We start from the raw sequence: 25,375 nt of genomic DNA, 5'->3' as shown, positions 1-25,375 counted from the left end.
ATCTTTTTGTTAAACTTGTTTTTGTTGACCATTTTTTTTTTCCCTTGATGTTGCATTATTTATTTTAGTTGAAAGTATTTGTGTGGCAAGAAGATGTCTGTTTTTTGTATATCTTGCTTTTTGTCGTTTAAAAAGAGTTTAAATTTGTAAGAAAAAGATGAAGGTATGTTGAACAGAGTTGTTTTTTGAATTTTTTTATTTTTATTTTGAATTGACTCGGTGATGAATGTGAAATTTTGCCCAGTTTTTTTCATAACAAAAGTGCCAAGTATCCTAAATAATGGCCATGTGTGTGCTAGGTAGAGTCGTAATAGTTGCAACTTTTTCGCCAAATATTTTGTGAAGGGATGGTGCTGCATCTTGCATAAAAGTGATGGCCATGTCGCTATTGTAGTTGACGAAAGCAAGAAAGTATCTATCTGGACCAGTTGGACAGAACTCTCAATGGTCATTGGGGTTCACAGTTGTCAAGTGGTTAGACTGCAAGACTTGCAATCACAAGTTTGTGGGTTCGAATCCTACCAAGCTAACCACTGTTCTCACAATTACTAGAATAAGTATTGTCGTCAAGTAACTGTGTAAACATTTCTTGATTTGTGCGATGCATAATCAAAGACGTTAAGCCAAAGTTGCTATAAGAGAGATTGACTGTTGCAAGCTTGGTGTGTATATCCCCTTGTGGAGATTTCCGAGTTCTTGATGGGAACATCATTAAGAAAAACAAAGAAAGAAAGTGTTGTATCTGGCAAGCAGACCACTGTTCAGGAAGAACGCTGAGTTGCAGGCATGCCATTGGTGCAAGGTGGATGTTCCAAATAGCAACAAAACCACCAAAGAAGGCCTGTATTTTTCTTGTTTATTTTTTCTGATTTATTTTTTCTGAAAGTAAAAGCTAAACTTGACTTTAATTTGTGATTTTGTTTGTTTGTTAAGAAGTTCATGACAAATGTATTCAGTTGATGCTGCCTAGTTTGGGGTCAGTGGTTTTTTCTCTCGTAATTTCATGTGCAAAGTTAAAAAAGATTTTTTGTTATCTTATTTTTTTTAAAAGCAAAGGTGCCAATAAGCGGGATGAAAGAAATATTTTATTTGTGAAATGTAACACCCATGAGGGTCTGTAAACCTCTGAAATGTAACACCCAGGAGGTTCAGGGGGCTACAATCTCGCTGCTCTAGACTAACCAAGGGGAGACCCAGGCCGACTACCCTACTCCTTTATTCATGGTGATGTTGAGAGTCTGTAAAACCTCTGAAATGTAACACCCCTGAGGTTCAGGGGGCTTCATCCTCTAGACCAAGGGGAGACCCAGACCCACTACCAAAGTCCTTTATTCATGGGGATGTTGAGAGTCTGTAAAACCTCTGAAATGAAACACCCATGAGATTCAGGGGGCTTCATCCTCTAGACCAAGGGGAGACTTGGGCCCACTACCCTACTCCTTTATTCATGGGGATGTAGAGAGACTGTACAACCTCTGAAATGCGAGGTTCAGGAGGTGTCATCCTCTAGACCAAGGTTTGACAAGAAATAAAAGCAACAGTTTGTTAAGCCTCGGGTAAGCGTTTCGGTGCAGAGATATTGCCCTCATTGGTGTGATGGGTTAACGTAATTTTGATCAACAGTAATACATGTATTTGTTTTTATGTTGTGTAAAGTAATGTTTATTTCATTTTTATCTGCATGTTATATAACTTTAGATTTTATTTTAAAAAGATGTCGAGCCAAGTGACTTTTTTATTAAAGTTTTGTATTTTTAAAGGTTGTGTTGTTTAAAAAAATAAAAAAATTAGTGATACAAGGAGGATGTGCTAAAGTTTTACCTGCATTTATGAAATTATTATGGTTTTAATAAAGGAGATTAACGAAGGAGATTAACGAAACGGGACTTGAACCAACGATCTCTGGATTAGCGTACCGGAGCTCTACCAACTGAGCTATCCAGCCCTATGTTTGAGACTGTCACTAACCCAAATTGTTCATTGTGCTTCGAAGCGGAAGAACTGTTTTGACATTGTTTTATGTTCAAAATTGGGATTGCTCTAAATATATTAAGAGACATGGCTTACTGGAGCAGTCAATTCTCCAAGTCGAAGAAAGAAAATGTTTGTACCACAACCAAAATTAACTGTGCATGCTTTATTTATAACCCTGTATTTGTGCATAATGACAACAACGATCACTTAAATAGCACATCAATTAAAGGACTTTTAAAAAACAAACGCATCTTGGGTCTAAAATTGAATATCCTTCCTTTCAACTTAAAAGTTTGAACCGTTCTCAAATAGCCAGTGCAAAATTCATTCTAAAAACAATGTACATAAATACCCTGAATACGATTTGATAAAATATATATAACTTTGCAATAACCAATTACTTCTTATACATTATACATAAATACTCATAGATTTTAATCTACACTAACATTATAGTGTATATTACAATTTTATATTCAGCATGAAATCAACATTGGACCGCACTGAACTCTAAATTTCTGCCCAGTTCTCTAGGCAAATACTTTGCTGCCTGGCACAGGTTTCCCCTAAAGTAATCAAAATAATATCATCTGCGGGCCTTGAACTTTTCTCTCGAAGGGCCACTGCAATATTTCTCTGGACAGGTGCACTCTATGAGGAAAATATAAGTTTGTGGTTCCTTGCAAAGGGCACCACATCTAAAGCACAGGGCACCACGACAATTGCTTTAGGTGCAAAGTCTTATTTCGAGGCCTGCAAGTGTGATTAAAGATCATCCTTGATCAAGCAGCCAGGTCTTGGGATATAGAGTCTTAGGGATGGGCTAATACTGAATTGATAAACAACATGATGTCTGATAACGGCACTGACCTAGACACTGCGAAGGCTCTGCCACTGATGAAGGCTCTGCCACTGATAACGAGTATCAAATATCACAGAGAAAGAACAAAGTCAAAAAAGGCTGTTCAAATTATTGTATGTTGTTGGCCCTGTAATATGGACAGTTTGGGAACAGGGCTTATACCTTGTTTTTTTTATCAGGCAATGGTGGTGGCCCTATAACATGAATAATTGTGGGCAAACTGGGTACAAAGCAAAATACAATGTATACCCCCTTAAACCCCCAACAGGGTGGCACTTGGTCCACCAATAGAGGTACATATATGGTCCTCCAGAGGGCTCTACTCGCCCTTGGTGGACTTCCAAAGATGTAGATTCAGAGCCCATCACTAAAACATCTCTAGCTTACAACCATAAACCCTGTTAACATATAAAACAGTCCGTTGACCTGGATGATGGGCATTTCCAATGTTAGTCACATTGGCCACCATAATTAATAATGTAGTTTCCTGTGTGAATTTCTTGACATGATTTTAAACAGAAAGAACAAAGTAATGTGAACTTAATTTCAAATACAGACACGATTCGCCTAATAAAATCATTTAACAATCTCCATGGTACATCATAACTCAGTGCAAACAATGTAATTTTTGACAGACGTGGCGCTGTTTGCTATTATACAGAGAGTTGAAAATAATGCATTTGTTACCATGGCAACATTTGGATGAGTATTTGTTACCAAGGCAACAGATCACAAAATTTGGAATCTGGACAAATTTCTGACTCGAGCGCCAAATTGTTTATAATCTATAATTAAGCGGTAGCTGAAACTGCCTCATGACCATAGGCGGGTTGGGTGGGGCGTTGCCTGCAGTATTCGGGCGGGTTCTTTGTCCAGTTCCCCTGATGTCGATACTCACGCCTTGGATACGGAGTCGGGATAAGCTTCGTTCTGTTATATTCCGGCAGTCTTTAACCTTCAACGTCTTCAGGCTCTGGCACTTCTGAGCTAGTTTACTGAAAGAAATAAGAAATTTAAGATATTCAATAGGAGACTTTCCAACGCTAGGCGGCAGCAGACATACCGGGTAAATTTCCATTGTTTACGTAGTTCTGAACATGCGCATAATTCTGAGAAAAATGGATTTACCCGGTAAGTCTGCTGCCCTCTATCGTCCCAGAAAGTCTCCCATTAGAGATATTCAACTAGGGAGGAATTAATTTCCTGTCACACTTATTATTACTTTCTTTTACATATAAATGGTTGTACCAGTAAAATGTTCGACACTATTAAATGGTAACACAGTAGGAGTGTTGACTATTGACTTACTGAATAGCATCATCAGTAACACGCCAGCATCCTTCTATATCCAAATACTCCAGCTGGTAGCAATTCAAAGCTAGCCTCTCGATGGACACTTGAGTTATTCCGTAGATCCTCGCCAACGAAATCCAGCGAAGTTGAGGCTGCAACGACGCTAACATGTAGATGGTGTCATCGTTCAGCTCCCAGCAACCCGTCAGATCGATCCGTTCCAGATTCTTACACTGCATCGTTAGGCACTCGACCATCGACGACGACACCCAGTGACACTCCCGTAGTAGCATCGTCTGTAGATCTGGACACCGCCCCGCGATCATGTTTATCGTCAGACACGACAGCCCGGAGCATTCCGATAGGTCAATATGACGGAGCCGCTGGTTCCTCTTGATGATGGATACAAGCGTCGCATCAGTCAACCAACCCCTGCAGTTTGTTACAACGAGCTTCTGTAAGTTCTCCACGTCCCTTGTGGCGATCTTGAAAGCATCAGCGCTTGCTCGACAGGTGATGTTGGACCAATCCAGTGAGCGTTGATGATGGAAGTAAGCCTGGACAAGGTCGCAGAAGTCTTTGTTTAAGGAGCGTAGTCTGAAGATGTCAATGATGGTGAGATGGGGAAGGATGCGGGTGATGAGGACATCCTCCCAAGGAAGATCGATAAGACGTGGTGATGACCTGGAACGAAATTCAAATAAATGAGGCCGTTTGGTTACCAAACTAATAATCCTTTCACAAAGTAAAGTTCTGCCTGGATTCAAGAACAAGTTTAAATAAAGAACTTGATATAATTGTTTAAATAAAGAACTTGATATATTATAATTCTCATGGCATTCCATTGAAGATAGAAGATTGAAGATATGATATCCACTGTCCCACTGACTGACTTGTTTGTAAGAATAAGATTATTTTAATAAAAGTTTAATAACAAGCTTGGATCTACTCACATCTTTGACATCAAAGATTCGTAAATCTTGAATTACAAAACTGTCTCTAGGCCTCGCGTCGTCGTAGGCTTGTCACCCGCCACTCGCACCCTGCGTCCACGGCACTGCACTCATGCACTGCCACTGGGCCACTGCCAAACCGAAACAACCGGCCGGTAAAGAAAATGCAATCACAAACACGCTCTCAAAAAAACCACTCTCAAAATGGCACTCTTCAGCATCCACAGAAAATAATCCCTATTGGCAATCTATCTAGCGATATAGCTTGGTTTTTGCAACTTATGTTTTTATGAATAAAAAGTATTGGTAAATTGACAGCAGCAAGTCTTAAAAGTTAAAAGATCATCGCAGAAACTGGAAAACTAAAATTGTAAACAGCGACCTCAAGTGGTTGCTTTTCGCCAGTTACTTGTCAATATTGTCACGTGACATTACTTCATTCAAGGAACTTGGGTAGTACACACTTCGTACACACCTTGCAATTGCATGTTGCATCTTTTTCAGTATTTCCCAAATTTATCGGTTAGTCCAGTTGCAAGTTTTATTGAGGTAAGTTGTTAAAATGTCCCAACTTCTACACGAATTATATAAAAGGAACTTGGTCACTGTGATGATGGTAATGTCGACTAAATTTCATGACTTCTAGTTCTTCATTCATGACTTAGCCTTTTTGCTTTGTTTTCTTTTTGCAGTGAACATGCTTACCCACTGTGGGCGTGGCCAAGCTGAAACCTCCCCATTTTGTTGTAACCATACCGATACAAAATTAAAGGCGATTTCCGGCGTTTTAAACCAGATGTCCACTTACTATACTCTAGTCATAATATTAGCAGTTGGCTCTCTTGCTTGTCATGGGTGTTTTGGATGTTTAAATTTTTAATAAAAATACATAATTAATAAAATAAAATTAAAAAAGTAATATTTATTAAATTTTAAACTTATTTATAAACAAGTTAATTATTTCATTTTCAAATATTTTTAAAAATTTCCCTTATCCTACTGCCACCACCTTTTCATTTGTTATGATTATGAAATAAATGAGTATTAAATTTATCTCAATTATAAATAAGATAATCCTTTTGGTGAAAGTTTATAATAGTAGTTACAAAGTGGTGGCAAGACACAGAAATCTTTCAAAAATTTTAATTCTTCCGAACCTTAGCCTTAATTAAAATTAAATTAATATTGTCAATAATTGTCTGTTTATTTGCTTTGTAGGATATTCAATGAGATGACAAGAGAGCCTGACTCGTCTTTAGAACCACATCTTAGCAACTTTTCCAACGACAAGAATTTCTCCTGACGGAATCTCCACTCACCAACGAGTCGTTTACTTTCCGCTCTTATAAGAAGATGATGAGCATGGCTAAAGACGAGAGGGAGAAATGCCAGGACAGGGTAGGTCCAAACCCAGACCCAGGAACTGGGACTCTGCACTTTTTTTTGCTTATGTATGGCTTTTAAGGTTGTACTATTTAGTACTAGCACGACCCAAGGCAAACTTAAGAGTCAATGTTGTAATGCTTTCTTGCCAAACTGTCATATTTGTTTTGTTTTTCAGATTTTACTAGAACCCTATACATACATCCTTCAAGTTCCTGGTAAAGAGATCAGAGTTAAATTAACTAAGGTAAGATCACTTTGTCTTCGAAAAAACAAGTTTTGCTGACAAATCCTAGAGGATGAACTTGTCAACCCTCCTACTATTAGTGTGATTCACAAGACAACCAACCAATGTTTTGATCATAACAGGATATCGATCAAATAATAAAAACAAAGCATTGATGTTGTCCTTTGTGTTTCCATCTTCTAGCTTGTGGTCAAGCCAGTCTCTTCCCTTCACCCCCCCCTTTTTGTCCCCCTATTCATTGTTTACCCCATGCTTTTTTCTGTATGCTTTCTAACCCCATTAATGTATTTCCACTTCACTGCTTATGTTTCACTTAGTTACCTGTTCATGTTTGTTGTGTTGTCATTTAGCCTTCGAGAAAGACTCTGCGTCAGGCCATTAACAATTTTTTGCTTTTGTTTGAAATGACATAACTTTTGTTTTTATTGTTTTTATTGTTTTCCAGGCTTTCAATTATTGGTTAAAGATTCCGACGGAGAAGCTTGAGAAAGTCAGCGAGATTACTCAAATGCTCCACAATGCAAGCTTATTGTAAGTTAAACTCGGTTAGGGCCGCGTCGCACGAGGCAATTAACAGGATAACCAATTCTTGGCAGTGTCACTTTTTTTTATAGTGTCTTCTGAGTAGGAAGTCGCTAGCAGATAAAAATGGCTTTTGTGCTACCGACTGTCTTCAAGTTGCCTGTGAAAATTGCCTTGTGTGACAGTAACAATTATAATCTGTGTTGTAGTAATACGTAGTACCAATTGGAGTTTACTCACACTATTACCCAATTACTACTCTAGTACCGTTTGGAACGGATTCAGAGTCCTACTCAAGTACTACCTGGATGGTACCCATACCAATTTAATGGTTCTCTAAAGTACTATTCATGAAATGACCTATTTACAGAGATATGTACAAAGTAATAATAATAAGTGTTGTATGGCTTGGCATTGATGTTCTAGTTTATAATATCCATTCTTATCTCCAGAATTGATGATATTGAAGACAACTCCTATCTCCGTCGAGGCATTCCGGTAGCTCATAGTATATTTGGCATGGCACAAACCATTAATGCAGCAAATTATGTGTACTTCCTTGGTCTACAGAAGACGACTGAATTACAGCACTCAGAAGCGACTAGAATATTTATGGGTAAGGAAACAACGTCCATTTAACAATTCTCTTTACCATAGGTCTGATGTTAGTTGACTGCACTCATACTCCCTTTTGGTTGGAATCCTGGTGGTCTTGACACTTGTGTCCTTGAGCAAGATATTGTGCGTAATTGCTTCTCTTCACCCAGGGGTATAAATGGGTACCTGCGAGGGTAGAGGTTGATATTGTATTTGAAAAAGCCTTCGGGGCACCGAGGCAGCCTGGGGCTGTATACTCCCAGGGAGCTGAGAAAGATTGAATGAATGTTGATTGCCCAATGACCAGGGAACCAATGTAAAGCGCATTGATTCGTTAATGTAAAATTGCGTTAAATAAGAACTATTCATTACCTATTAAAATATTGACTGTTAGTTTTCTCTCGTTGATTTTTCAGAGCAGTTAATTTTGTTACATCAAGGTCAGGGCATGGATATATGGTGGAGAGATACGTTTGTGTGTCCGACTGAAGAAGAGTACAAGGAAATGGTCCTAAAGAGTAAGTTAGTTTGAAGAATATCGTTGCCACACTTTTTAGGAATATCTAAAGACAACAGACGTTCTAGTGAATAGATTATTTGTTCTGTGTTGAGATAATGTGGAATGTCTGCACCAGGAATTGACCAAACCTTAACGTTTGCTCAGCACACATCCAGGCCATCTCAAGAAAGTTTAAAATATATACTAACTTTTACAAAAACCGCTATTGTACTCTTTTAAAGATCAAGTTTTGTGGGTTTTGTTGTTTTTATTTTTGCAGAAACTGGAGGCTTGTTCGGATTAGCAGTCAGACTTATGCAACTATTTAGCGAAAACAAAAGGTAAGACTCAAAATGTTTGAAATGACAAGGTTCTGTATAAATCAAATCAAGTGAGATTTGCGGAGACACCATGTAATAAATCTCACTTATTAACTGTGGTTGTTCTGAATCGGCCCTTCCTAACATGAATTTCCATTCCCTCCCTTCTCACTTCCAGCAACTTCACCCCGCTGAGTGACTTGCTCGGTCTGTACTTCCAAATCCGCGACGATCTTGCCAATCTACAGTCTAAGGAGTACACGGAGAACAAAAGCTACTGTGAAGACTTGACGGAAGGAAAGTTCTCGTTTCCGATCATCCACGCGGTGCTGAGTAAGCCGGATGACAATCAGGTCATGAACATTCTAAGGAAGCGGACGACCAACAACGAAATTAAGAAGTACTGTGTGGATTACTTAGAAAAGGTGAATGACTAGTCAAGACAAAGAATAGTATTTGTATAATTTATTTTGACCCTTACACTTAGGTGTATTAAGGACTGTATAAGTAGTACTTTCCTGAGTTCTGTGAAAAAAATCCACGATGCAAAAATAACAACTATTCAAGTGTTGCAGTACCACTGCTAAAACATAGGTCTTAAGCTGCCTCTAGCCACGGGGCTAGTAGGTAAGACATCTGCTGTGGCAGGACAAAGGTTGTGGGTTTGAATCCCACTTGACCTACCTGCGGATTTTTCAAGGGCACAAGTGTCATGACAGGGATTCGAACCCACACTTTGCTGCTAACAACACTAGAGCTTGGGTCTGGTGAGCTAGACCAATCGGCCACGACACACCAAAAATACATTGATCAAAATGATTTTACATTATGTGTGGGTAATTCTTGACTAAGTTCTTAAATAAGTTTTCCGTATAATAAAACACAAATGTCGCTATCACTCTAATTAAAATTCTGATTTTTCTTATCTCTTGAACAGATTGGATCGTTTGAATACACCAAGCGAGTTCTTGCCGATTTAGAGAAGAAGTGAGTATTGACTGAGTTTTGAACAAACCTCATTTTTATTTAAAGGGGCTGTGTTGTCATGATAATAGCAGGCCTCCGGTTGTACATGGAATTATGATCTCTCACCCAGTTACTGCACACACCAGAGAACTATTTTTGGACACGTGTGTATTGTGCGGATGCATTCTCATCATATGATATAATAATGCAGGTTGGCGTTTGATAACAAAATGTCACCCTCAACTGAAACGCTTCTAACTAAATTTCTTCATTTTTGTCCTGCAGAGTTTTGGACGAGATATCAAAGTTGGGTAAGAACCCGCACTTGGAAGCAATGGTGGATGAACTCAGTAAAGTGTATAAGGAGCCCACAGAGTCATAATGAATCAGGAGTTGAACCTCGGACCACTGAGATGAAATGCACACAGTTTGTCAGAGTTCGGCTTTACCAGGCGTTGAACCATGGACCAATGATTTGGGGTTCACTGAGAGTAGGAGCTCCAGAAACTTTGCAAGGATTCTGTGGAGACATCGAACCTTGAACCGATGATGAGAGAGGCGGATGGCAAGGATTTCATGCTATGGTTGGAGTAGAACCACAGACCAAAGGTCAGAGCTTGACTAGCCACTAAGAATATGAACTAAGTGAACTGAGTACTTGTCTAACTGTGAAAGAAGCGCATTAAGATGCTATGGAAGGGGTACAACCATGAACCAATTGCCAGAATGTTGCATGGTAAAGATGCTATGGCGACCATGCATTGTAAGGGGTGGAACCATAGACCACTGATAGGAGAGTATGGGAGTTTAAAACTGTGCAATGCTTTGTTTCCTTCTTTCAAAGAGAGACAAAGGGTACTGGAATTCTTGCTCAAAATCTCCATTTAATGGTTACTGTGTACTCCTGTATTCCAGTTCATCATACTTTTTAGTAAGGATCATGAGAGATCCATAGGCTCAATAGGCTGCCACCATTGTTTTATTCAGCATATGGGAGGCAAGTCCCAGTTTCCAGAATGACTTATGGCAAAGGTCCGGCCGATTCACGATAAAGACATTCCAGATTGTCACGAAAGAGAACAAACAAACCTAGCTGGTGCATTTGTTAGAATGGTTTTTGTTTAGTCTGTGTTTTATTGTGACTGCAATATCCTTATAAAAAAAAACAATTCTGACAACAATTTTGTCTGGGTGCTTGGTATAGGGTGTGGTGGTACCCCCTCTATTGTCTGGGTGCTTGGTATAAGGGCGTGGTAGTACCCCCTCTATTGCCCATTCATTGTGTGCTTCGAATCTCAGGAATTCATTATAGGATTTTAGCAGAGGTCAGTACTTCTGTACTAAGAGGAGACAAGCTTGAAGAGGGTATTACCCTGTTCCTGCCCCAGGAGTAATAATAATAATCATAATAATAATATTTGGTTTGAATAAGGCAAAGACATGATGTCCATAATTTTTACGTGAATTGGAGTTTATAATATATCTCTCCTCTTGTACTTCTGTACAGAGGAGACTATCCTTGATGAAGGGGGTAACCCTGTTCGAGCCCTAGTTTGAATGAATTTTTGCTCTAATTGTCTGTCTGGGGAGGTGTCGTAAACCTTTACCTCCAGAAACATAAAAGCTTGGTTCCTCTTCAGGTGCAATTTTTTGAAGGGATCAATCCCCATCTGGTAGGTTTTAAGACTTTAAAAATGTTCAAGATTAATTGATGGAATTTTGTTATTGTCCAAAGTTTTTTAACCTGTGTGAAGAACTTAAATAAAATGATAGCGAATCAATAAATAATACAGGATTTTACCCCCTAAAGTTTCACAATTTATTATTTCAATTTGTTTTAATGAATTTATGATTTATTCAATAATCAGGTGTGTTTTCTGTATTCGATAGTTTTGTGCCCCCCCCCCCCCACTGTTGAGATTGACAGCTTGTCACTTTTCAATTTGTGTTCCTTTATCAAACTTCACATGGATGCACCACCTGTAAAACCCGCTGAACCAGTTCTTTTTGTTCAGTACATCATTGACATGTGTAATGACCATTTAGAACAGCATTCTTTTTCATGAATGACATTCCTTTAGTCCTTATTTCACAGCCCCGTTCAGGGAATGCTAGACTGGTTTTTAGTTGGCTTTTGGGTGCGACCAGGCAACATCTTGTGTGTGGAGAGCTGAGGCTTGGCATACTGGGTTGATGAAAGTACATGTAATTGCATTGGTGCGCTGCATGCTAGCTGTGATTTCATGTAAGTTTCCTTTGATAATTTGAGGGTAGTTCTGTACCAGCCATGATTTCCTACATTAAGTTTGCCCCACATTATTCTGTTTTAAAACACGTTTGGGAACTGTCAAAGACCAGTCTTCTCACTTAGTGTATCCCATCATAAGCATAAAATAACAAGCCTGTGAAAATTTGGGCTCAATCGGTCATCAAAGTTGCGAGAAAATGATGAAAAAAAACCCACCCGTTTCAGATAAGAATAAAAGACTTCTAGCTAGAAGTCTTTTGTTATTTTAGTGAGAAATTACCTCTTTCTCAAAAACTATGTTACTTCAGAGGGAGTTGTTTCCCACAATGTTTTATACTATCAACAGCTCGCCAATGCTCGTTACCAAGTAAGTTTTTAAGTTAATATTTGTTATTTGTTTTGAGTAATTACCAAAGGTGTACCTTCCCTTTAAGTAGTGTTGTAGTAGGCTTTTCAGAGCAGTTATTAAAATGACTGGTAATATAAGAATAAATAAGTTTGAACAAATTTGTCCACAACTATGCACCAGTCATTTTGGTGGTGCAGGTTCGAATCCCTCCTTGCCACCAAGGTAGCATAGACGGGGCGCAACAAACAAGTTTTTGTTTGGTTAGCTTTTACTTCCAGCCACAGAAAGAGCAATTTAATTACTGCTCTGAAAGGCCTACTACATTGACAGCACATACTAACACGACTAACAAACCAGAGTTGGAAAACTATGGTTGACCAAGGTCCATCATTTTGATCAAATTTGGGGTGAAAAATTTAAAAATATATATAAGGAGGTACAAGGAAGTCCATCACTTTATCAAATCTGGTTTTAATAAAACACAAAGGGGGTAGGTCCAGTTTAAAAAAAAATGTTGAATAGATCGGTCAAAGAGACAAGTTAAGCTTTTTTATGAAATTTTTATTTAACTTTATCCAGGATATAGGGTGTACTTCACTGCAAATGAAAAAGACTGTTTTTGTTGAAGAATGACCAGGACAACTTATATCTCATTGGAAATAACTAATATATTGTAGGATTTATTTATTTCATATTGTTGGAACAAACAATGACATCATAGGAATGAGAACATTATCTCATGGGAACAGGGGTATAGCCAGGAAAGGGGCAGGGCAGTACCCCCCCCCCACCCCCCACCATCTTCTAAATGAATGTCTTGTTAGACCGCAATATGAGAACAAAATAAAACAACATTTTCTCCAATGTAACTTCCTAGGTGTTGTATTTTAGTCATTTTTGTTAGCAGATGCAAAGTACGGAATGTTTTACACAGTCTGAAAGAATCATATATCTACATAATTGTTATACATTTACAATAAATCTTAAGAGATAATATTTAATAAAAAATAAATCAACTGCGAAAGGGTATTTTCTCTCTCTCACACATTCACAAAAGTCTAGTAGTATTTGTTTTAAATAACACAATTAAATTTACAATTGTTGTTAACTTGTGTTCATCAAGATACATGTACTAAACCATATTAAAAGAAAGTCATCATTTCGGATTTAGTAATTACTTTAAAATTCAATAATTTCAAATAACATTCCAGTTAATTGATATACAATAACAATAATAATAATTTAAAACAATTTAATTATGAAAAAATATATAATATTATATTTTGGATCGACCAACTTTAATGCACATGTCAATATTTATTACAAATGAGCTTCACTTATGCTTGAAAACCATTATTTTTTTAAGTCACTTGTCCAATTTCAGAGCATTCAATTTGCTGAAAGATCTTTAGAAACACTTTCCCAAAACCAAAGAAATATACAATGTAATTTTGTGACATAATACAGCACTGGTATCATCCATACACTTGTTGTTCAAGATCTATATTTGATAGTAACAGTAAAAGGTACGACCAACAAAAAAACCCATTTAAAACCATCTGAGATGTACATGTAACTGGGGGGGGGAGGGGGGGATGGGCAGACTTAGGTCACATTTACAATTGGGTTTTAGACAATCATCAAATGAACTTAGATCAAGAACAACATGGTAGGATAAGCAGTCTTTTTTTCAGCTACTTAATTGAATCATCTGTGAAGAGAGTATTTTGGATCGGAGGGGGTTAAGAAAGTGAATTCACTTTTCAACGGCACTTGATCTGAAATGCACTTGGTATTATCAAGGTGATTATGCAATATTTGAGTAGAGAAAAAATGCTAATGATTTTGAAGCTCAAAAAATGACCAGAACCCACTGCTTGGTATGGACAGCTACATGTATCAAAACGTTACGACGCAAAGGCAATGTGACATTATTGTTCATGGAAGGGACTCCCCCAAAACGATCATGAAAAAGCTTATTTTAGATTATCACAAATATATTTTAAAAAAAGCAGTGTCACTTTTGAATTGTTGTAATTTTTTTAGCACTTAGTTTGGCAAAAATTTCATAGCATCCAAATGTAAAGCTTAATGGATGATTTTATTTTAAAACTTCATACAACAACAAAAACCCACAATTTTAACAATGATTTCGCACCATACTGCAGGTTTTTAGACAATGTGAACTGACCAATAACTATAACAGTATGGTCTTAGTGCTGAGTGTCACAACTTACAGTACATGTGTTTAGAAGACTCCGGCAATCTTCAAGATGATGACAATAAGAATGGCTAAGACGATGGTAATCACAATAATCATGATGAGCAAGTTCCGTCGATTCATCCACTTGTATTTATTGCTCACCCTCCTGGCACTTTTCTGAAATGACTGAGCCTGTCAAAGCAAAACGAAAGATGGCCGTTAATCTATTGCCACAATGACCGCTGTATGTTTGTCACCCTATGTACCAACACCCCTATACTCCATGAACACTTTGTGCTGACACCCTTATGTTTCGACACCCCTATATTCCGATAACCCTATGTTCCGACACCCCTATGTTCCGACACCCCTATGTTCCGGCAAACCTATGTTCCGACACCCCTATGTTCCGACACCCCTATGTTCTGGCAAACCTATGTTCCGACACCCTTATGTTTCGACACCCCTATGTTCCGACACCCCTATGTTCCGACACCCCTATGTTCTGGCAAATTAATGTTCCGACGCCCTTATGTTCCGACACCCCTATGTTCCGACACCCTTATGTTCCGACACCCCTATGTTCCAACACCCCTATGTTCTGGCAAATTAATGTTCCGACACCCCTATGTTCCGACACCCCTATGTTCCGACACCCTTATGTTCCGACAACCCTATGTTCCGACAACCCTATGTTCCGACACCCCTATGTTCTGGCAAATTAATGTTCCGACACCCCTATGTTCCGACACCCCTATGTTCCGACACCCTTATGTTCCGACACCCCTATGTTCCGACACCCCTATGTTCTGGCAAATTAATGTTCCGACACCCCTATGTTCCGACACCCCTATGTTTCAACACCCCTATGTCCAACACCCAATAACCTTAACCTGACAAGAGAAAAATTAGACTTACGCTGGCTTCCAAGTCCTCTGTCTTCTGCATGAGGTCGTCTAGTTTCTCGCCTCTACTCAGTACGTTATCAATGTTTTGAATCATGATATCTTTGACTTCATCCACCTGGTTCTGAAGGGCACTGACTTTACTGTTGCTCTCCTTCATGTGGCTGTAGTGATCCTAAAAAAACGAAAGAATGTAAATCAGCAAACGATAGTTACTTTCGAATGAGAAACACCAGAGCCAAATTTCATGGTTCTGGTTACTGTTTGATTCTGCGCTTGCAATCAACTTCCTCAGCAAATTTCCGAGAGCAAATTTCTGTGTGAGCTGTGTATTAAAGCAAAGAATGCGTAATAACATGAAATACGCATGCGCACATGCTACAATTCTCGTGAAATATGCTTTACATAAGCGCGGGATTCCCTACTTCTGGAAGCGTCGATTAGATATTTGCTCACTATGAAATTAGGACCCAGCCATCAATTTCACGAAGAGTTAGGACTCGTCTTATCTCGAGTTAGGACGAGTAACTCGTCCTAACTTTGGATTAACCTTAAGATCTGCATGCTACAGTGCGGGGTTGGGACTCGTCCTAAGTCATAAGATTAATCCTAAGTTAGGAAGAGTTTGTGAAATTGACGGCAGGTCTGGAATAACACAGAGCCCAGAAACCTTTAGCCTTTTTGAGGTATGCTTGACTTACTATTATAAGAGTGCTTTGTTCAGTTTGGGTGGATGCAAGCAGGCCTGTAACTTTGATCTTGAAGAAGGCCTTTAACTTTGATCTTGAAGAGGCGCAGCAATTTTCCTCTGGAAAGGGGCACTTTACAAAATCCTTAAGCCCAGGAGTGGGTTTCACAAAGAGTTAAGACTAGTCTTATCTCGAGTTAGGACGAGCTACTCATCCTAACATAGGACTAGCCTTTAGTTTTTAATATCTCCTAGGACTAGTCCATATGTTAGGACTAGTCCCAACTCTTTGTGAAATCGACCCCTGGTCTGCCATACTATAAATATTTTTGTGTGACTATTCTGAATGGTCCTCTAGATAAAGTTCTTATCTTATCTTATCTTATCTTAGATATTTGAAACTTGACCTTACCATTTCTTGACTGAGGACGTTACTGAAATCTCTATCCAGCTCATACTCTCCGGCGTGCTGGACACGTTGACTGAGACTGGTTGACGCGACACGTCGGATGATCTCGTTCAAGTATGAATGTGACTTCTGCTTGCTGAAATCTGTTGTCGTTGCGCACAAATATGTGATACCATCTTGCACTATGACCGGGAACATGTACCTGAGGATTGGGGGGGAGGGGGTATAAATTGAAATTTGTTTTTTATTTAAAACTATTTTTTTTATGAGGTATCATCATCTACCAGACTCACAAGGCCTTGTATCCATTTTATGGTGAGGGCTAAATTTCACTGATTTGGTTTGTCAACCCAGATCAACTGCCACCAGGGGCACGTTGCCACTTACTCTTGGGGCATAAACAGTGTTGCCCCCTTCACAGTCTGTAAGGATGTAGGCTTGGGTATCATCCACTAGGAGCCCGACTGGTAGAGCAGAATGCACTAGGAGAGGGCTACTACCACCAGGGACACGTTGCCACCTACTTCTAGGGTTGAAACCAGGTTACCCCCTTCACAGTCTGTAAGGATGTAGGCTAGGGTTTCATACACTAGGAGCCCGACTGGTAGAGCAGAATGCACAGCATTCCCAACTTTTTGTATAAAGCATTTATGGTTTGAAAGTGTCTCGCTCAAGGACAAAAGTGTCATGACTGGGATTTGAACCCACACTCTGTTGCTGACAACACACAGAGCTTGGGTCCGGAGAACTAGACCGCTCAGCCCCGACAATTTAAAGTACGAGTTCATAAACACTTACTGATCTGACGTGTAGACAGACTTAGAATCTCTCGTAGAGATGTTTTGTAGCATGGACTTAGTGACCGTTGCAAAGTTGTGCTCGTAACTCGATGAGTGTTCAACAAGAACAGTGTTACCCCTGGCAACACAACCATAGAGTATTGTCATCTTGGCTGTGAGTCCTGATGAGTACTGATGAGTTCTGATGAGTTCTACGTCTGTTGCTCAATTCTGGTGTACAGTTTAGATGCTCAGATTTGTTTAATCTGCAAGATTAAATTAAATGTATCAAGGCGATTATAAAGTGACGAGTCTGTTAAAAATTTAACAATTGAACTGAAATATTGAGAAATTGAACTGAGCTTGTTTGTTTGTTTAGATGATCTTTCCGTGAAGGGAGCTTGGCAAACTCCAACAAGTAGATATAAAAACCAAGCTGGCAGCAGCTAATGTCTCTCATACAAACATTGGTTTAATGTCTATGATTATAATTACACAAAGCAAGAAATTGTGATTCAGTAACTAGACATCAATACTTATACTAGTCATTGTGAAATCCACAATTGGCTTGGGGGATTCCAACCCACAACCTTGTGATTGCAAGTCCTGCGATCTAACCACCACAGTTGAAAAATAACATAACAAAATGACAGCTTTCACTTGTGAGGAAGGACTGTTTTGAGTATATGACATTATGCCACTGTATGTGGTGGTACACAGTGTAACAGCAGTGGTGTAATACAGGATGTTGAAATTTAATGCAAGGTCTTGCAGGAAATCACTTATGCAATTATTTAACGTCTATTATTCCTGAACTTCCTTTAAGGCAATCATGACACATCCGGGGATATCCAGTGAGATAAATTACAAAATGGAGAACATTGGTTTTATTTTAGTCTCCTGAACACATACAAATTTTGAGCTTTATGCCCGAATATGCTGAAACTTAAACATTAATGTGCCAACGATATAGACTAAAGAAGTGCGACAATGTGGGCTCATAATATGAGCCCACATTATTCATAATTAATTGTGTTTTCTGATACCTTATAATTTTATGAATCTTTCGTGTTTTAAACTTTGTGGGGTTAGCCCCATTCCAGTGTTACGCCCCCCCCCCCAAAAAAAACCCCCAAAAAACACAAGCCTACTTACGAAATTTGAAGAGCACTGGAAAGAACGTTTCCACAAATTTTATCATGCAACAAACTGGAAAAACCTTCCACTTACAATTACAGTTACAACTATACGCGGATAATTTTCCGCATGTCGCCACCAATTTATCCGCCCTTAATTAATTAACTCCAAAAACACTGAATTTGTTCTTACCTGAGAAGAAGGGTTCTTAAAATATGTAACTCTATTTTTACCCCTCTGCCTCTCCACACAATGCAGGCAGTGCAGAACCGGGATATTAATGATAAACCTTGTAAAAAAATGGAACTGCCACTCCCTCTGCTGCTGAGTGAGCGCAGCGCAGTGACAGTGTTTGCTTACCTTCCTTGTGATTAATTCTAGTTTGGGATTCCCTCGTGTAGAGTCGGTAGTTTATTATACCCACAGAAATGGCAAAAGTTCTGCCAAAAAGTGAAGAAAATATGAACGAATTCAAAGCTCAAGAACTGAAGTTGAGCTGAGTGGTCTTTGACATGTGGACTGTGTTTTTAATTAGTGTACCAACACAAAAATGAGGGCGCTATGCTGGTTTAACGGTGGTATTTTGTTTGCTGGTGAAAAATTAACGGTGGTGTTAAATACCGCCCTCTTACGTGTGGACAACTGCTGCTTTATGATTGGTCTGTTGCGCGTAAGTTAATAACCAAGCTTTATGATTGGTCTGTTAAGCGTAAGTTAATAACCAAGCTTTGTGATTGGTCCGTTAAGCGTAAGATAATTTTCCTTGGACTATGATTGGTTGGTTGCGCGCAACCTCCCGTCTATTCCAACACAGATGAGACCTTTTCGCAAATACCGGGGCGCGCGCGTAAAGCTAGGAATTAGGTGCATTGTGGTCTTGCTGGTATCCAAATTTGATCCATTATATCCTACAATGTACCTCATTCAACAGTCTTCGCTTGTGCGTTGGTATTTGCGATAAGGTCCATACCTGTCTACGCGCAACAGACCAATCATAAAGCTTGGTTATTAACTTACGTCTTCGTTTTCAAAACAAACTCAACTTTATTCTGATTCAAAGAGACAAAGAAGCAATGATTGATTGTTTGAAGACAAATGTTTAATTATCTAAAATGCATGAGACAATCCTGGCCCAGGTGGGCAAACAGTGAAATGTTTTCAAACATCTACAATAAACACATATTCATTCATTAATACAAGAAATTGGAATAAAGATGTGCTAAAACAACATTGTACAATTATTCTGTTTTTTAATTTTGTGCAAATTATCACATCATGCTTGCTTCAAACAAAAGCCAAAGTATAACAAACAATTCAATTGATATTATAGTAATTATTACACACAACAATTCTTTTATAAAAGAGGGGAAAATACACAGGCGTTACCTCATCTTCATCAATGGGAGGGGGAGCATTTCATACCTAACTCATAACAATTATATTTCCTGCCTTCTGCTAAGCCTAATAAGTGAAGAATAAACTACGATAGGCTTAGTTCTATTCAGATGTTCAGCTCACAAAATATACCCGCTAAGCAAATCTCAGCAGGAAACCAATCAAAAGCAATTAAGACTTAATGGGATTTTGGTTGATAACGCAATTCTGCTAAGCACAAGTTATTTGATTTGACCTAGTGCTCACAGGGTTAATTCCATGTTTTAAGCAAGGGCGTTTTTCGTGTGCCCTTTTTTATTTTAGAAGAGCTGTAATTTTGGACCCAACTAAATATCTAACATTTTGTCTAACTACAACTTCTTACCGAGTCGAGTCATGGCGGTCGAAACCTCTATGGTTGAGTAAACAATAAAGAGAGGGTCTCCAAGGTCAAATCAGTTTGATGATGGACTCATTTTTCAAAAGATAGAGTCCTTGTGAGTCTCTAACCTCAATTAAAATGTTTCATGTTTCCTTTTCATGATATTAAGACTGTATCTAGTTGAAAATGAGTGCATCACAAAACTGAATTTGACAATGGCACCTCAGTTGCCTCTATCTTCACTAAATATTATTTACACTTTCCCGATCTCATTTTTTTTTTCAAACAAAAAGGCAAAAGTTCTGTGTGTTTTCTATGTTGGGTGTGGTTACAGAAAACATTTTTTTTACTGGCCGAAGATCCTCCATGACTTGGCTTTATACACCCGTAAGAATTTTAAGAATTTTAAACATCAGTGACAGAACACCACAGAACTTTTCTGTCCTAAATCCTTGTTAAAAAAATGCCTTGAATAACCAAACATCAACCTTTCATAACTTTGCCAGAAATTTTATGAACAAAATTTGTATAACAAAAACATTTTACAAGTTTTTACAAATGGTGGATCTCGAACACGACTAGCATTTCAAATGGAGCTGGCCGCCATGTTTGTTTGGTTCACTGTGTAGCATTAGAATCAAAGTGCAGACAATAAATGCAACAACACAGCACCAGTCTATTTCTCCAACAGCCTTGACTTCACCATGTATTTAAAGTAACAGACAAAAAAGCAAATTGGCGAGTACAAGCCTAGACTAGAGGCAACTAACTTCATAGGATCAGCTAAAACTATCATCTTCCATCAAGATCCATCAAGTGACGTCGCGCAAAATGGAAAGTTGGGGGTGAGGCTGGCAAACATGTTTTCTTCCGACTTGAGACTTTTTGTGGGTGGAGCTTTGAATTAAATAAATGACGGGGGTCTACTTTTCTTCACACCAGCTGTTTTCCTTTCGGACCTGTATTAAAAAAGCAAGGAAAAAAGGAGATAATTTTACTGATTTGTAGGATGCCACACAGGGAAACTTTGCTACTGAAGTAAACAAATTATACCTAGTAATACATTTGTAAAAGTGGAAATTTTACATGCCTGTGTCACTGGGTTCTTTTTGTGCATTACACAAACATACAGGACCAACGACTTCAAGTCCCATCCAAAGGACAAAGCAATAATAGTTTAAAGTCTTGCTTAAGGACACAAACGTCAAGATTGGGACTCGAACCCACACTCTTTTGATCAGAAACACCAGAGCCCGGCCCAGTGCGCTTGACCGCTCAGCCACTTAAACCCTTGTTCGTCCTTCACCATGCAAAGCTTAAAATCTTTACTTGCAGAAGTCTTGAAAATAATAGACTTGTAGCGCTTGCTTAAGGACACAAGTGTCAAGACAGGGACTCGATCTCACTCTGCTGATCAGAAACATCCTTCTCCTACTTCTTACACCATGCAAAGCTTCACACCTTTCCTTGATAAGTCTTGGAAACAACCAACTTGCTGTCCAGCTTTTCAGTTTGGACACCTATATTTTATAAATCTTGATAAGACTTAGATGAGGGGTTAAATGGAAAATTTTACGAACCTGTTCTTCCTCTGCTGGGCTGAAGTCGTTCTTAATATTGAATGTTTTCCTAATCTCTTCAGGGGTCTTGCCTTTGATCATGTTGGCCACCGTCTTACATGTAGCATCCAGAAGACCCTTGATGTCCAGATAATTTGCAGCCTGTAGACAAAGTCATCAAGAAATCTCAAATTGTAACCACTTGTCAACATTTTCAGAATGTTTCATTTTCTTCAGAATATAAGGGTCATCAAAGAAAATCATACCCTAATCAAGTAAAGACAACAAATGTTCTCATAAAATGTACCAGGAATGTGTTTTCTTTTTCAAGCAAATAAATGTGAGATATATTTACCTATGTCTTGGATTAGGCTACAGTTAGATAATACAATTGGTGTCAGGTAGCCATCGTGTGGTCAGACTGTCTAGCTCCTTAAGGGGATGTCACCAGGGTGACTGTGATAAATGCAGTCACTAGTGGTCAGGCCTGTAGGCTTCGTTTTTGAAAGGGCAAGGGCACCATTTTATCTTTGGTAAAGGTCACCCTATGAGGAACTTGTACATTTCTACTTGAGCATTTCATAGGCACAAAGGCAATGACAAAGGGACATGAAGGCACCGCCTTTGTTGCATACATAAAGTAACAGGCCTGGGTGATGTCGGCAGCTGTTAGTTAGGAGGGCAGCTCCACACCAACAGACTGGCCTTGCAATCAAGCCCATCTAGAACATGTTTGCACGGAATCGACCATGACCAGTTTGCAGTGTTCAACTGCCACTAAGCTGCTCTGGGCAGTTGACATCCGAGTGGCTTGTGGCTTAATAAAAAAAAAAAATGTTATTGTTCTCACCAGAATCAGCTCAAAGAGTGTCCCTTGGTCGACCTTAAGGAAATCTAAGTCATATCCGCAGAGATCGTCCGTTCTTTTCTCTCTGTTCTCATCATCTTCTGGTGGTGGTGGGTCATCCTTGTGGTACGTACACCACTTAATCACCTTCCTCAAGATTGCTGAGTTGACGTTAGGGAGAGGTATGGGTTCATCGTCGTCTTCATCCACTCCAAGATCTGTCAAAGTAAAAAGAAAATGCAGCACAATTATTTACTGAGCACAAATTTACTTTTTTACTTTACTCTATAGAGCTTTATCACGGTGTGGCCACCTTGATTTTACTCCATTCCAAATCAATGTAACCAAACTGAGGCTAGACGAAATAATAGTCTGGTGCCATGTTTACGCAATGAATGTTAGCATTCATTACTTTTATGGAAACAGTGAACATGACCAAGATGGTGACAGCGTGACAAAGGTCTATACGCCTCTCTTAATATTTATGCATGAGGTACGTCACAATGCTAACTCAAAACAAGGCGATGGGCGCAGCCACTGCAAGTGATAGGGGAAAGGCGCCCATAGCCTCATTTTGGGTAAGAATTATGACGTCATGCATAAGTATTAAGAGAGGCGTATAGCCGTTTCCCAAGCGCTGTTCGGATTTGGAACAGGCTACCAGTGGCTGCAGTCACTGCAACAAATCTGCAAGGGTTCCAGAGAGAAGCACTGCCAACTATAAGAGGGATGGAGCTTCCAATCTCTCTCGGGACAAATTGAAAATATATCATCAACTTATAGACGATGTGACCTCTGACGTCACTCTAAAACCATTTATAACATGATTCGCGGTCATACCACCGGACAAAAAGTTTGTGTTTCGGCAGCCAGCTAGAAAGTGTATTCAATCTTACCATGACTACGCGTCTTTTTGCCCGGCGAAACATGACGTATACAATGTTTTGTTTTGTCAACAGAGGGCGGTTTGAATGTTAACATAGGTCACAACGTCTATAAGCACAATCTTGACAGCATAAACACAGATCACAAATGAATTTTGCAACCCACTCTCTTCAGGACAGCAACAATGCTTGTAGGAGAGTACAACATTCATAAATACCTTGCCATCAAAAGTATTCACAAACCTTCAAAAATTGAGAACAAAATCTGAGAGCTGAGTTTCAGCTAACCTATTTTCTTAATTTTATCCATGTTGAGCGCTAGGTAATCTTGCAAATGGCACTTCCATTAGAAAATCTTCAAGACTATGGGAATTGAGATCACAATCAGGGGGAACAGAAACCATGGCCTCCATTCAATTCCTGACCTGTCCTGTCAAAGCCATCAATTAAGACAAAACTCACATTCTGAATTTTTGGTAAATTAAAAGAATAACACTGCAGTCTGATGAAATATGCAACAGTACTAATATTATTGATAGATGTCTTTAAAATGCCACAAAAAATACAAACCTTCCAACATTGTCTTGATTGTAACGGATTGTTTAGCGATTTCCACATCCAACTCGAAGATCTCACCATCTGAACTTGATAGTTTTATGTTCGGCATCTGAAAAATAAAACGCTTATAATTAAGTTTTAATTAGGCCTAATTGAACTCTTCAAGTTATCAACTATTCTTTTTCAATCACATAAATTATAAAATTAAATAAAAAGTCAACAAAAGGCAGACTTCAATTCAATAGTCCACGAAGTTTACATTGTTGTGACTAACTGGTACCCAACCCATTCTTTTTGCATAGCATTCAAGTCTCTTAAGCAGTATATTTGTTTAACACAATAACGGCTATGAAATTGGACCCTTGCCTACACAAATAATTTCATTACAAAATGTACAATGAATGAAATGGCATGGCAAACTGTGTAGTCAAAAAACACAAACTAAACAATTTGATGTGTGTGTGACCGATGAATTAAGTTTATAACTCATTTTGAAATTATTCCAAACCAAATCTTCTACAACAGCAACCTATTAAATCCAAATTGTCCCTACCTTCAATACAATGGACCGGAGCTGGTCGTCAAGAAGGAGAAAATAACGGGATAAACTGCGACTCTTTTCTCCCCGAACGTCAAACTTCGGGTGTCGAAGAATGAATAATATTGATATTCACTGGTGACCCCTTACGGCCGGTTGTTTCAAAATGCTTCATGCGTCGGGTACCAGTCAGGTTAGCGCAACACCGAAATTGTCCTAGCTCTGCCGAATGAGGGCGGTATTCATAAGTAGTGTGACTCATGTTTGTTTGATGAGTTGCCACTGAACACGTTGGCCTTTTATCTATCTAGTCTAGCACTGCAGCGGATTTTCATTTCCTAATAAAGGAATTGACAGATATTACGTCACTTTATTGTTGTTTAGCTTGTATGAGAATGATTCCGGTGAAACTTGTCTAGTTAATTGTTGCCTGTTTCAAAACTTTGCTGATTCTGTGATGAAGAAGAATAATGGGGTGCGGTGAAAGTCATCATCGGGGGGGGGGGGGGGTAACTACAATCTACTGCAAAATGCGCATCTAATGAATAATTATATTCAACATCGTCAGAATCGCCTTATCACACATTTTACGTGCAAACTGCTGACAACTCTGGTGTATGATTAATATAGGACTCCTATATTCTATTTTGGATGGGGCTAGGAGTGTGTGTAACACTTGGGCAAAATAATGTATAGCACGTGACGCGTTTTCCACCAATCAAAATGACAAAGAAGGCTCTATTATAATAAGTGCGGTTATGGTATCCCTGTCCTTACTCTATGCATGGAGCAAGGACTCTATGCATGGGGAAATAGATGATGATTTTATTATTCACCCAAAAATAATACACTGCAAATAGTTTTGATGAAACTTTAAAAAAGCATTACAAAGGAAACCA

The 25,375-nt window shown here is 38.8% G+C and overlaps 4 protein-coding genes across 5 annotated transcripts; 1 reads left to right on the top strand and 3 right to left on the bottom strand.

Annotated features, from left to right (window-relative positions):
- Positions 1 to 9: 9 nt before the first annotated feature.
- On the bottom strand, positions 10 to 5,443 carry LOC117303685 (F-box/LRR-repeat protein 15-like). 2 transcript variants are annotated; one of them, XR_004520530.1, is made up of 4 exons: positions 5,083 to 5,443; positions 4,145 to 4,813; positions 1,474 to 3,831; positions 10 to 1,360 (listed from the first exon to the last, which is right to left on the bottom strand). XR_004520530.1 is itself a non-coding variant. In XM_033787953.1 (3 exons), the coding sequence occupies exons 1-3, from the start codon at positions 5,091 to 5,093 to the stop codon at positions 3,615 to 3,617; spliced, it is 897 nt and encodes a 298-aa protein (XP_033643844.1). In that variant the 5' UTR covers positions 5,094 to 5,443; the 3' UTR covers positions 10 to 3,614. The 2 variants fall into 2 exon arrangements, 1 of the variants encoding a protein (XP_033643844.1); XM_033787953.1 differs by having other exon boundaries at positions 10 to 3,831.
- An 89-nt stretch (positions 5,444 to 5,532) lies between these two features.
- Positions 5,533 to 10,050, top strand: LOC117303757 (geranylgeranyl pyrophosphate synthase-like). Its single transcript, XM_033788083.1, has 10 exons — positions 5,533 to 5,631; positions 6,301 to 6,480; positions 6,644 to 6,712; positions 7,158 to 7,243; positions 7,687 to 7,850; positions 8,248 to 8,349; positions 8,611 to 8,671; positions 8,829 to 9,075; positions 9,588 to 9,637; positions 9,902 to 10,050. The coding sequence occupies exons 2-10, from the start codon at positions 6,436 to 6,438 to the stop codon at positions 9,996 to 9,998; spliced, it is 921 nt and encodes a 306-aa protein (XP_033643974.1). The 5' UTR covers positions 5,533 to 5,631; positions 6,301 to 6,435; the 3' UTR covers positions 9,999 to 10,050.
- Positions 10,051 to 12,753: 2,703 nt separating this feature from the next.
- Positions 12,754 to 17,808, bottom strand: LOC117303758 (vesicle-associated membrane protein 7-like). Its single transcript, XM_033788085.1, has 5 exons — positions 17,788 to 17,808; positions 17,217 to 17,463; positions 16,422 to 16,620; positions 15,335 to 15,496; positions 12,754 to 14,608 (listed from the first exon to the last, which is right to left on the bottom strand). Exons 2-5 carry the CDS (start codon positions 17,363 to 17,365, stop codon positions 14,462 to 14,464), a joined length of 657 nt encoding a protein of 218 aa, XP_033643976.1. The 5' UTR covers positions 17,366 to 17,463; positions 17,788 to 17,808; the 3' UTR covers positions 12,754 to 14,461.
- A 2,222-nt stretch (positions 17,809 to 20,030) lies between these two features.
- On the bottom strand, positions 20,031 to 24,605 carry LOC117304093 (S-phase kinase-associated protein 1-like). Its single transcript, XM_033788596.1, has 5 exons — positions 24,492 to 24,605; positions 23,951 to 24,047; positions 22,500 to 22,714; positions 21,671 to 21,811; positions 20,031 to 21,049 (listed from the first exon to the last, which is right to left on the bottom strand). The coding sequence occupies exons 2-5, from the start codon at positions 24,045 to 24,047 to the stop codon at positions 21,014 to 21,016; spliced, it is 489 nt and encodes a 162-aa protein (XP_033644487.1). The 5' UTR covers positions 24,492 to 24,605; the 3' UTR covers positions 20,031 to 21,013.
- Positions 24,606 to 25,375: the final 770 nt, after the last annotated feature.

The sequence above is a fragment of the Asterias rubens genome, chromosome 20 (genome assembly GCF_902459465.1).
Source record: "Asterias rubens chromosome 20, eAstRub1.3, whole genome shotgun sequence".
NCBI lineage: Eukaryota > Metazoa > Echinodermata > Asteroidea > Forcipulatida > Asteriidae > Asterias > Asterias rubens.
The sequence above is the reverse complement of the archived record's forward strand: the minus strand, read 5'-3'. Positions and strand labels throughout refer to the sequence as shown.

Excerpts from the sequence above, each read along its gene's own strand:
- LOC117303685 (XM_033787953.1), bottom strand. Across the intron at positions 3,832-4,144 it reads GTTACTGATGATGCTATTCA|TAAACTAGCTCAGAAGTGCC; the intron begins GTAAGTCAATAG and ends TATTTCTTTCAG.
- LOC117303757 (XM_033788083.1), top strand. The coding sequence starts at position 6,436 with ATGATGAGCATGGCTAAAGACGAGAGGGAGAAATGCCAGGACAGG. Across the intron at positions 7,244-7,686 it reads CTCCACAATGCAAGCTTATT|AATTGATGATATTGAAGACA; the intron begins GTAAGTTAAACT and ends TCTTATCTCCAG. Across the intron at positions 9,076-9,587 it reads GTGTGGATTACTTAGAAAAG|ATTGGATCGTTTGAATACAC; the intron begins GTGAATGACTAG and ends TCTCTTGAACAG.
- LOC117303758 (XM_033788085.1), bottom strand. The coding sequence starts at position 17,365 with ATGACAATACTCTATGGTTGTGTTGCCAGGGGTAACACTGTTCTTGTT. Across the intron at positions 16,621-17,216 it reads TCTGTCTACACGTCAGATCA|GTACATGTTCCCGGTCATAG; the intron begins GTAAGTGTTTAT and ends CCCAATCCTCAG. Across the intron at positions 15,497-16,421 it reads ACGTCCTCAGTCAAGAAATG|GATCACTACAGCCACATGAA; the intron begins GTAAGGTCAAGT and ends TCGTTTTTTTAG.
- LOC117304093 (XM_033788596.1), bottom strand. The coding sequence starts at position 24,047 with ATGCCGAACATAAAACTATCAAGTTCAGATGGTGAGATCTTCGAGTTG. Across the intron at positions 22,715-23,950 it reads AATCAAGACAATGTTGGAAG|ATCTTGGAGTGGATGAAGAC; the intron begins GTTTGTATTTTT and ends TTACTTTGACAG. Across the intron at positions 21,050-21,670 it reads GCCCAGCAGAGGAAGAACAG|GTCCGAAAGGAAAACAGCTG; the intron begins GTTCGTAAAATT and ends TTTTTAATACAG.